Below are 12,274 nucleotides of genomic sequence, written 5' to 3' on the forward strand. Positions count from 1 at the left end.
AGAATAAAAGCGACAGAAAAATGAAAGAGGAAAAAATTAGAAGTTTAGTCTAACGTGATTGTGTCATGAATAAGAAGGGAGAGGAAATTGGAATTTAGGACTCAGATTCGGCGTCAATGGTGAAAACTAGAAGATGAAAATCGTTGGGAATGGGAGCGAAATGAGATTGAGATTGCACAAGCCCCCAAATCGCATGAACCTCGATCACCTTCTCACTTCTTTCCTACTTTTCTTGACACATGGCCACTTCGAACATTACAAATTTTTTTTAATTCATTTCAAAAATTCCTATTTTTTATTTAAATTACCACGTCACAAATAATTGGTATTCCACGTGTCAAATTTTTGTGTCAACATACTCTTTTAATTGGTCAACGTTAATAACTTTAACGGCGTTAATGAAAATGGACTTAATTGATGCACTTAAACTTATTTGAGTACCAAATTGACACCTTTTTTTCGCGGGGTACCAATTTGACACCCTTAATCCAAACTTGGTACCTTACGAGTAATTAAACCTTATAAATAATATCTTACTGTAAAAAAAAGTGAAAGGAAAACATTGGGTTACTCAAACTTTTGTTTTATTTCAAATTTCAAATACATTTACATAGCTCTCAAGTTAGTTTACAAAGAAACCAAAAAAAAATTTGTAGGAAATGTTTTGAGAGTAAAGAACTTGAAACCAAAGACCCTGCTCAAACTGAAAGAAGGTAGGGGAGGGGAATGGAAACAAGTCATGTTTCCAGTTTTCTTCAAGACCTTTCTTCTTCATCTTCTTCTTTTTCTTCCCTTTTTTCTTCACTTTTTTCTTCACTTTTTCCTTCACTCTTTTCGTCACTTTTTTCTTCATCTTCCACTACTTCAGGTTCCTCAGATGCTGCTGGTGGATGTGATGACTCCTCAAATAGAGGCTCAGGAGGTGTAGAAGAACCGGTTCTCTTGTGTGCAGCAGCTTGGAGCACATGGCTGTAGTTCCCTTTCTCCATGAACAGTTGTTGGAAGTGGACTCTGCAGTAGAGGACACCATCAAGGGCAGCATAGTTTGAATGTGTCAGAGTGCACCCTCCATGAGCACACCTGAAACAAGTCTTGTGGAAGCATTCCCCTTCTAGTGTCACCTGTTTCATCAACAAAACCAAATTTCCATGCCTGGTTAGTTTATTCATGCCAAACAAAATCATATTTCAAGTGATTTGAAATCATTCTACATTCAATGGTCTTGTTAGTTTTTATGTGTTTTGAAGAAAATTGTGAGTCTAAGTTCTATATAAGATCGATAAAGTTAAGAACTATATAAGAAAAAAGAAAACCCATGAACCCATTTTCTTAAAGATGTTTGATTAAAAGTCTCTGTCATTCCCTTAAAGGATCCATCATTATTATTTACATGATATAGATGTGAAGTATCTAGAGTATCTAGTGACTTATTTATGATTAATGCTAGTATTTTTGAGAAATATGACAGTACAAACTTGTTCTCACTTTTTCATGTTACATGGTGAAGATATGAGAGATCACAAACCTTTTCAAGAGGATAAACTGTTTTTGAGCATACTGCACATTTGTCCAGAGTTCCACTGAACATGGAAGATAGCTTGCTGGGGGCTCTGTTCTGCTATTGATCATGATATAACTTGCATGTTAGATACAGAACACAGGAATACATAATCATACATAGGAAAGTGTATGGCAGTAAAATTAATTGGTAAAGTGTGTGTCAAGAAAGGATAGGGAACATACTATGTCGGTTTGTTTGTCAGCAGACTTTGCTGCAACATTTAGAATCAAGAAAACAACATAGCTTCATTAGTGTAAATAACAGGAAGTGATTCATATGTACTTGTAATTCAATTCAAGGTTGGATGAGAGTTATTATGAGAATTCATAACACAAAGTTTGGCCAAAAGATGTTCCTCTTACTGAAGTTCTTGCTGAAATTGCCAGATTCCTTGAAGAGTTGTTCAAAATGCGTCTTGCAGTAGAGAACTCCATCCATTGAAGAGTATGTGCACATCTGATCAACAATGTTTAAAGGAAATTTTTTTTAATATTTTCCAAATTTCATTCAGTAAAGTTTGAAAATAATTTTATTTTTTCTGCAATGTCCTTCTCAAAGTCATAAAATCAGAAAACAAGTGACATTCCTAAACCTCCTCATATCAGAACAAATTATCATCTTTGTAGAATGATTTAAGATAAATCTCTTTTGACCCTTTTAACTATGATGTCTCTGATTCCAATTTGGAGTTACAAATAGACAAATAGTAAAATCATGAAGGAAAAAATGAAGAAAATGAAGGGTGTTATACCGTGAGACATCCCTTGCAGTGGCTGCATTTGAAGCAGTTCTTATGATAAGGAGTGCCTTCAAGGGTTAACAAGTCAACCACATAGACAGTCTTGTCGCATGCCTTGCATTTGTCAAGAGTTCCAGTGAAAGACATGATTGTTTATATTCCCTTCCTTTATTGAATGTACTTTTTTTGTGTTTTTTATTCCCTTTGGGGATGTCTGAGGAACAAAGAGAGGTTGAACAAGAATGCACACCTCAGACAAAAGGGAACTGAACAAAGTCTTGGGTATGTCTGAGCAAAAAAGTGACTTATATGAACATGTAGGTTTCTATTGTAAGTGGTTAACAAGTGATTATAGACCCTGAAAATGTGAAGCAAAAATGGAAAAGTTATTTGTTATTTGTGGATATGATCCATCTGAATGGAGAGAAAAGAGGCTGGTTGGTTTGACCACTTTAATTAGATGAGATTATTAGATGCAACAAAAATAGCTATTTCTAACTTTTCTTTGGTTTACTATTCTTGTGATTATGATGTGGATTTCATAATTAAGAGGTTAATAAAAGATGTTAACCTCATTGATCTTTGTAAATTAAGAGACTATTTTTATCTTTAGCATGTTTTAATTTTGGTCAAATCTATGGTGATCAGGCTCCTACTTCTTCTCCAACAATCTTAATCTAGAACCGAGAAAATAGTTCCTCCCCCTGGAATTGTAAACTGTAATTTAAACTGTATTTATTTATTAAAGAAATAATTATGGATTCTGTGAATTAATATAGAGCTAGGTTAAAATAACTTTTGATTAGCGAAAGTCATGTTCCACTTATATAATGTGTGAATTATATCCAGTAAAGAAAATTATAGAATTGAGTATGTAGTAAAATTGTACAAATAATGAATTCTTAAAGTAAAATTGTTCCATAGTTCCTTAAATAATAAAAATAAAATGGAAATCATTAATTTTTTTTTTCTTATACATCTTCTCTTTTTTCTTATAAAATGGAAATCATGCTTTAAACAATTTGTATAAGAGATTTTAGTATTATTTAACTCAACTTTATAAATCTTCATTCTTATATACTAGCATAAACACATAAACACAGACACTATCGCGCCTATGTATATAATTTCTTAAATATACGTGATATTATATCAGTAGGTGATAATATTGTGATATTAATAAGTTAATATATAAAATAAAATTATATTTATTAAAAATAAAGTGAAATATATTAGAACATATGACAGAATAATCATTGATAAATAAAGAAAAAAGGGAAGAATGAGATATAACTGATTTTAGAAAAAGCCTGTAAAAGTAACGGTCAATTTTTAAAAATTTAATAAATTATTATATTTAAAGGGTAAAATTGGTATTTTAAAATGTAGACACAAAAAGGGGAATCTCCTTTATATATTGTTATAGATTACTCAACTCAATCTAATAATAGGTTTCAAACTCACTTAAATTCATCTTATTAGTTCAAGTGTAATTTGTTTCTTACTCAAACTTCTGTCGGTGCTCTTCTTAGTACATTTTTGTATCCTTTCAACTAACTTTTTTCTAATTTTTCAAGTTTCTGTTTTGCCCAAAATATTTTCTTCAGTGTTTTGTCTCCTTACATGAATTGTATTTTCAAATTCAGTATTAATAATAACAATATTTATCAACAATTATACTTAAGTAGGTATTGAAAGGATTGCTTGTATATGTGTTTGAACAAGGGTATTAATGAGGATTTTGTTAGCATTGCTAAGAAACCTATACTTTAACAATAAAGATGTTCTTGTTAATAAAAATGCAATACTGTCTTCATTTCTTTTCTTTTACTTTCTTTACAAACAAACAAGAGAAAAAAATATTTTATTCTCTTATTTTAATTTTTTTTCTATTGACGAACTTAAAAAATTATTTAAGTTTCTACTTCTGTGGTTTCTTTGGACTTGTTCGCCTAAATTAAACATATCATTAAATCTGTATAAAAATTTCATATTATTAGGAATCCAAATATAAATGTGAATTTCACATGAAATAGAAAGAAGAAAGTTGAACAATAATAAGAAAAAAACAAACTCATCGTCTTAAAAGTTTTAATAAAAAATTATATTATAATTTCTTATACACATTATTCATAGGTCATGGTGACAATATAAAGTATCCAACTACAACAAAGTCTTATTCTACTAGATAAATCAGAAGTCTGTGAAGAGATTAAAGAGCATAAAATTATGAAAAAACTAGAGTCCTACTTCAATTAAAGCAGTTAAAAGCTTCAATATTTTATCACTTATTTTCCAATGTTCAATTCCAGTCCAATCATGAGATCATTACCACATAGTAGTGAATCAAGCAATCAAGGAGGTAGCACAACTTGTTGACACAGTATGAGATCTGAAATGGTCTTTCCATGCCTATCAATTCTCCGAGAACAGTTGACACCACCATCCAGGATGTTCCTGACAACAATGTTCAATGACTGGATTCCTTTGACTTCATATATCTCCACTGTAACATTTTCATTGATTCTCTTGTCTGTTTGATTTCTTGCATCTTGATCAGAAGAAAGAGACAAATCCAGAAGATGGGAGACCACTGATTTTACCCACTGAGATGTAATAATTTGTTTCAACCTCTTATAATCAGGAGGAAAATGTGGGATGAGGGAAAAATTTATGTCATTTCCTTTATCTCCAGCTCTGCTATGTGCTACCTTGTAAAGTGGAATCTTTTGGCCAGATGGAGCAGGTGAATGTGAGCAACTACTACCAAGGAAAGCAAATTCTGAAGAGGATTTGTCAATTTCAGTTTGTAGTTTTGCTTCCACTGTCAATGTGTGCCTCAGATTGTGTTCAGGATTAACCACTTTATTTGACTCACTCACTGTGTTCCTCTTTACCCCAGTTCGCCAGAAAACTTCTTCACGCTTAACCTGAAAATAAATCTAGCTATGATGAATAGTTCTAGGATAATGGTTAATGAATTTTGCAGTAAGACTAAATCACTAGCACTGCAACTAAACTAAACGTCTTCATGACACAACAAGTTTCATTGAACGTTCAAGTTTATTGTCTGACTTCAGCAGTTCAGAAGGAACTCTTCAGTAAAATGAAATGCTACATTTCTCATTACCATTTTTACAAATAATTTCCTAGTTCTCACTCCTCAAAGTATAATGTTGATTGAACAACTAAGCCTTATTCCATTGAAAAGGACTTTTCTACAAATTATTTTACTGAAAATTTGGTGTTTGATGTTTCAGTATAGTCCTAGTACATGCATGCATATACATCACTGTGAGTAAATCCATGAGAGAGTAAGGGGGAGGAGAGTATACCAAATGTTTTTCTAGAAGATTCTCCGTCTTATATCCAGTACTGCATTTAAATAAAAGATACGTCAACGTCACTAAAGATCTACTGCAGAAGTAATACCGTGTATCAAAATAACAGCATCCAAAACAAAAAAGAAGAACCAATATGCAGATAACTAGTACATGGACATCATAGCTAGCTCTTCAAAGTTTAACAACCTAGTTTCAACTTTTTGTTCCAACTCCATTCACAATTGGTGTTTTCCAAGTCTTGATTATCAAGTTTGTTTAATAACATTGCAATTCTAATACAATGTGCAGACTCTGATAATCAAAGCAATGTGAAGAACAATTTTGATAAAATTACAATTTCACCAGCAATCATCAAATTAGAAGAACATTGGTTGTCAATTCAACAGAGTTATAATCCTACACTGCAAAAATTGGCCATTAATAATTTCAATGAAATGAATGCAGAAGCAAATTTTCGGTAAAGTCTACCTGATACCACCGCCACCAGCTGGTCCATTTGTATACAATGCTATAAATTCTCTGGTAAATTGGAGGGCTTGTTCCTTCTGCTCAAAAAGGCCATCCATGCGTAGCCTGATATCTTCACTGGTTCTTTGTGACCGCTCATTTCCATTGCTGCTGGTAGCTTTAAGACTATCAAACCCAATTATATAAGAAAGTATACGGTGATTAAGACCAGGATATATTTCTTCCATCCATGATCTAACCTAATTAAGCATGTGAAGAGACCAATATTAATTGATAGTAATAGATGTACTTATAAGTCTTATCAAGCAGTAGAATCAACCTAAATTATAAAAAAAATAGTTAGATCACTGATCTAAGTATTCCTTATAAGTTTTTAAACGTTACCAGATATTCTGCTGCTTCAGCACGTTTAACACATTCATAGCCTCCATAAGATATCTCTCCCCATCCTTTCCATCCACAATCCTGCAAAAAGTATTTGAAGCATCAATATAAAGGTAGATTCGGCGAATCAACAGTGAATGATTCAGATATGTACCTGGGGAACCAGCTGCAAAAGTTTATCTGGAACTGATACAGTAGATGGTTTCGCCCCAAGACAGAGAACTCTAGAGCTTGATAATGTACTGAAAGAAACATCCTGAAAATTAATCACCTGTTGAAGAACACAGTGAGTTCTTTTTTCTATCTTTTTTGTTGTATATTCTACCATCTAGTGATATAAATGTCCAGTGCTTCACAACTAACATTTAGCTTACCACATCAGGGGTTACATAAGCCTCGGGGTCTCCAACCTCATACAATAATTGTTCAGCACATGTACTGAAATTTAAAACTCCCCCACTGCCTTCGGCCTTTGCTACAGATACTTGGCCATCAAAACAGATTTCAGCAAATGGAAGTGATAAATCCAGTAGTTGCTGGAAGGACATATCTCGGTACTGGTCTCCTAAACCAAACAAGATAACGTTTAAAGAGTATCATCTCATTCACACAACCTATCCTCAAATATTTTATATCTCAAACCAAGGGTAGAGATAAGCTATATTAGCAGACCTGGATGCATGAAATATCCTCCTGTGAGTTGGCAACCACATTCTAGAAGATGGCCAGCCAGAGAACCTTGAGCTAGATGATCTAATTCATCCCAGTTCCATCCTAGTTCATAAACCTACTCATTCACCAGTTTAACCCTTCAGAATTATGTTCCATACTAAGTACAAATGACTGAATAATATAATTCAAAAGTGTAAGAGATTGAGAATGAACAGCTAATATAATATCTTTAGTTATAGAATACTTCTGATTCTATCTTTGTTTGCTAGCATAGAATATTTGTCACATTATAAAAAAATGTAATATGTTCTGTAAAAAAAGTCTAGAACTTTTCTGAAATAAATATTAATTAATGTGAAAATTTTTAATAACGGGATAATAAGTTATTTTTCTGTTTTCACTATGTTACTTTTTTTATCAGTGTCTTTAGCTACTTCAACAAAATCTACCTGTCATATACCAAATTTTCAAAATTCCTTAAGCTGTCAGGGGATAAAATATGATTTTCTTTTTATCAGCGGGGATGAAGTATGAATAAGGTCTAGCATGTCACCTCTCACAAGGATGTTTAGGGAATCCATCATGGACAATCAATACTGCTATGTGCTAAAGTTCAACTTTTACATGGAAGAATGGGAGTGACAAAGGTTGATATCTAAAAATCACAGGGTCGTATAGGATTTCATACCGTGCGAATTGTCAACTCTATCAATAGCTTCAGTTAATGAGCATAAAAAGTTTTAGTCAGCAATGTATGTTACTCAGAAAATCCAATGAGTAGTGACTCTTGATCCAGGGATAGAATTGATGAAAATCACATTCCATGAATAGTTCTTTAATGACTTAAATATAGTTCAACAAATTATTCTCCTTATCTTTCAAGGAAAAAATTGGGGGAGATGTTTCATAGACGTATTAGAACAGGACAGAACAGATGAGTTTAACTTTATGTTTGGTATATATATTTGAAAAAAAGAGAACAGTACATGATACTAAAAGGAGGTACATTTTGGTTCCACTAAAAAGAATAAAAATGAAAAGAAAAAACAGTGACTACATCATGCTATCTTTGTATTGAAACAAAGATAAAGAGATGACTCCATGTGCCGTGATTAATCATTAGGATCTCACTCTAAGAGAAGCAGAGCGACGTACTTTTTGAAGAATTATCCTAAGCGTACAGAAGTTGATGGTGTTATCTAACTCTACTGACTTCCTTAAAATAAAGAATCAAGTATCAAATTAAACTATAAATTTCCCTACAACTTGTGAAAAACAATATTGTCCATAATGAAGAATGAATTCAGTCACTAAACAGGAAGTATTGATTATGATGGGAAATGTGAAGGAAATAACAGATCATACCATAGGCGCTAGAAATAAAGCAGCATCTGCAATTCTTGAAGTAATTATTACATTTGGATGGTACTTTTCAAGGCAACGAACAATGGGAGCAGCTCCCAAGTATGTGCTGATACCCTTTGCAAATTATAGCCAAATTTAACATTCACATTAACAGAAGTGTGATAAAGTGAAGAAACAAAAAGCGTGGATAACTAAATTTGATCAGATTATGCTCATTAACATATTCAAAATACGGACAAAGTGAAATATATTGGTTCCTTTACTTAGTTCAATAAGTAAATCAGAATGCAGCCTTATAAGTCTAGAACTGAAGAAAAATTGCAGAAGGAATCAGTAATATCAAATGGCCTCCTCTTTATGACATTTGTAACAAGTTTAACTCATATAATACATATGTTTTGGCTTGAAGGAGAGTGTTAAAGATATGACTTTATTATATTAAATAAGGAAATATCTTAGCAAATATTTCTCATTATTAATTATTGATTTTGTTCCTTGTTATTATGTCTCCTCTTTGTTATAAATAAGAATATTCATGTGTACACAACACATTTACAAATAATCCTTTCAATAGTTTGTTTGGGTTGTTTGAATAGGAATTCAAACACACCCGAAGTAGGTAGTCAAAAAAGGGCTAAAAGCTAAACTAGTCACATTTGGTGCAGGCAGGTGGTTGGTTGGTGAATGATTTCTCACAAATTAGTTGGGAATATATCACCAAATTAAATAAAAACAGAGTTAATTAGAGAATGGCTTTATATTTGAACACAAACAGCCTCGTGAGAAAATATTCTTACTCCATCCATGAAATATGATTTTGCTGGTGAAAATCCTGAACCTGAAAGATTGTGTATGCATGTATGTATAAGTCGTGAAACTAAGTACAGAGACTAATTAAATTAAAAAAAAATCCAAAATTTTAATTTGTTTTTTAATATATAAATATATTAAAAGGTGGAAGAACAGTACAACCAGATGCACCAACAATTTCAGAAAAGCACCAGGCAAAGAGCTAAGACTAGGAAAAACATTGGAAAGTAAAAACATGTGCCTTTTTAATCTTAATTTAAGAGTAAATAAATATAGAGCTCATAATGTTAATAACTATCATTCTGTTAGCCAGAAAAATCTCCTTATTAGAACACTCCAACTGTTTGTTTATACATTAGATAGAAGTAGCACTCTCGATGTCATCCAATTACAACAAATCAACCTTTCTAGGCGAGCAACATTTACCAAAGGTAAGATCTCCGAACATAAAAGTAAAATGAGAAAAATAAATTGTAAGGAGGTTAAAAACTTAATGTATGAGACAAATAAATTGAATAGTTGAAATTCAAACATTCATTTAAAATTTGACAACAAAATAAGCTAAAGTAAAGTTTACAGGAAAATCCAAATACCTATATTAGTGACAGACACCTCATGAGCCACAGCAACGGAAACACTGAGACCCAAGCTGTCAGCAATTTCTAAGACCTTGTGTTGAGCACCCAGAGGATCCACTGTTAAAAACAAAGAGTAAGCGAAGTTGGAGAAAAAAAAGAAGCAGCAAGAAGTCATATATATTAATACTAATATCAATGTTGAACAACTATCTTTGGACAATCAAAAGTTATTGTCATTCGTTACATCAGATGCAGCATCAGAAATTACTTACTTGCACCCATATTGGTAATTATGCAAGTTCCTCTTTCCAAAGCCAGAGGCAGCAGCACACGCATCCAGTAAGAAACTGCAGAAAAAATTTACAAATGTCAAACGTAGAATAAGATTGGAAAAAACACAAGAGCAGGATTTTTTAATAATATAAATTTAAGTTTCCTGTCTAAAACATAACTGAGACTTAGTTACACACCTTAAAAAAAACTTAAGAATTGGAATATAGCACCCTAGATAGTACTATTTGAGACTTGGTAGATATAGACCAAATAATGAAACTTAACAATTTATTTGGACAGGAAACACATACTCTGAGAATCGTAACCATCACCACCAGACATCATGATTTGATAACGATCAACTAGAGTCCGTTCAGCCAGGCATTCCAGAACCAGATAGTTTAGTTCTTGAACTCTTTGAAGCAGCTTAAGAGCAGCCGAAGGCCTGTCACCACCAAACCCTGCTCCACAGCCAATGTAAACCTTATCCCTTCGCCTTTGAGGATTACTTCTCTGTAATGCAAAATCAACACAGTTAATCACCTCACTAGCTATGATGCTGCATTTGAGACAGTAACCACAAAAAAGATAAGCAAAGGTAAGGAGTAATAAGACAACCAGCTTGATTAAACAGTTATGGATCTCTTCTTCATCCTGGGGTTCCATCACTTCAAGGTCCTCTTGCACCCCTGATTCTGCTAGCTAAAACGACTAACCAAATGAAAAAGAAAAGAATCCAAGAGCCCTTTTATATAGAGAGAAAGAATCCAAATAAAATGCAATACAAAAAAGTCCAAAAAGACATTTTCATTCTTGAGAAAGGAATTCTAGATAACTTTTCTGAATCAATTCCATTCGAATACAAGTATGAGAAGTTGGCACGTTTGAACTTCAGAAAGATGGTGTGAACTATTCATCAAACACCTTAAATTCAAACCAGTTTCACCAGCTTCTTCTCGTTTTTTCTCTTTTGAATATGATTGAAGAATAACATCAAATTCAAACCAAAATATAATCAACAGTAGGCTACCGTAATGATACACCATACATCAAATTAAGATTTTTTTTTTTCAACCGTCACAAGAGTACTGTACTCGTATCCCACTACAAGGATAGCATGAACAAACAAATCAAACTTGACACTTGAACCATTGATTGAAATCAAAACTTGTACTAACCATAACCCCACAGAGAGATGACACAGAGCTACAAGTAACTTAGCATACTATTTCCAATTCAATGAGAGAAAATGTGGGATGAAATAATTATATCACGACATGCAGAAGAGACATTTTTCATGTAGCTCAGATTCAGCATATACATGCCCACTTACAAATGAAGGAAAAATTGATAATGATTGTGCAAAATCCACTCAACAATGTCAAAATATGAAGAACAGGATTGGTGGGTATGAGAAAAGGAACCGAACCAGATTGAAATCCACTAGTGAAAAGTGATAATCAGAATACGATGGTGGTGTTAGTTCTTCCAATAAGGACCCACCAAACCCAGGCTTAACTAGTCTAGGTAACGTTGGTACAATGGTTCCGTGCATCAATTGACAAATAAATAATGAATCATATCTTAGTATCAACACTTTGCCAGCATGTTTGGATAAGATTGAATTTGGGAGAAAATAATTTTAATAAGACTAATATACAAGTAATGTACAAATATTTTTAATTTGGGATAAAATGTTTGTACAATAGTTTTGGATACAATATTTATTAAATATAATCATTTATTGTAAAAATAATATGAAGAGCTATTTTTAAAATATAATATATTTAATAAATTAAGTTGCTAAATTATTCACTACTAAAAAATACATATTTTCTGCCAATTTTTATTTTGAAATTTTATTAATAAATACTTGCAAATTTTGTTATGAATAATTATTTTCAAGAAATTTTTACTATTTCTTTTGAAAAAAATTTTGTATAAAATATTTTTTATAGAAAATTTTGTATAAAATACTTACAACATTTATAATTTTGTAAGAAATTATTACAAACAAATTATCTCTCAATTAAAATTTGTTAAATAAAAAAGTTTTTCCCGCTAAATTTTATAACAAATT

The 12,274-nt window shown here is 32.2% G+C and overlaps 2 protein-coding genes across 11 annotated transcripts; both read right to left on the reverse strand.

The window, feature by feature from the left end:
* Nucleotides 1-580: 580 nt before the first annotated feature.
* On the reverse strand, nt 581-2,827 carry LOC114166520 (LIM domain-containing protein PLIM2b-like). 2 transcript variants are annotated; one of them, XM_028051267.1, is made up of 5 exons: nt 2,313-2,827; nt 1,924-2,017; nt 1,744-1,772; nt 1,526-1,618; nt 581-1,121 (listed from the first exon to the last, which is right to left on the reverse strand). In XM_028051267.1, exons 1-5 carry the CDS (start codon nt 2,445-2,447, stop codon nt 756-758), a joined length of 717 nt encoding a protein of 238 aa, XP_027907068.1. In that variant the 5' UTR covers nt 2,448-2,827; the 3' UTR covers nt 581-755. The 2 variants fall into 2 exon arrangements, with proteins under 2 accessions (XP_027907068.1, XP_027907069.1); XM_028051268.1 differs by having other exon boundaries at nt 1,526-1,615; nt 2,313-2,824.
* A 1,630-nt stretch (nt 2,828-4,457) lies between these two features.
* LOC114167190 lies at nt 4,458-11,738 on the reverse strand. Of its 9 annotated transcripts, none has more exons than XM_028052196.1 (14): nt 11,624-11,738; nt 10,813-10,889; nt 10,506-10,707; nt 10,194-10,268; nt 9,937-10,038; nt 9,331-9,371; nt 8,534-8,647; nt 7,169-7,283; nt 6,871-7,061; nt 6,651-6,767; nt 6,497-6,577; nt 6,113-6,351; nt 5,636-5,675; nt 4,458-5,230 (listed from the first exon to the last, which is right to left on the reverse strand). In XM_028052196.1, exons 2-14 carry the CDS (start codon nt 10,858-10,860, stop codon nt 4,655-4,657), a joined length of 1,941 nt encoding a protein of 646 aa, XP_027907997.1. In that variant the 5' UTR covers nt 10,861-10,889; nt 11,624-11,738; the 3' UTR covers nt 4,458-4,654. The 9 variants fall into 9 exon arrangements, with proteins under 9 accessions (XP_027907997.1, XP_027907995.1, XP_027907991.1 ...); XM_028052194.1 differs by having other exon boundaries at nt 10,813-10,896; XM_028052190.1 differs by having other exon boundaries at nt 10,813-10,905.
* Nucleotides 11,739-12,274: the final 536 nt, after the last annotated feature.

Source organism: Vigna unguiculata, chromosome 10 (assembly GCF_004118075.2).
Source record: "Vigna unguiculata cultivar IT97K-499-35 chromosome 10, ASM411807v1, whole genome shotgun sequence".
NCBI lineage: Eukaryota > Viridiplantae > Streptophyta > Magnoliopsida > Fabales > Fabaceae > Vigna > Vigna unguiculata.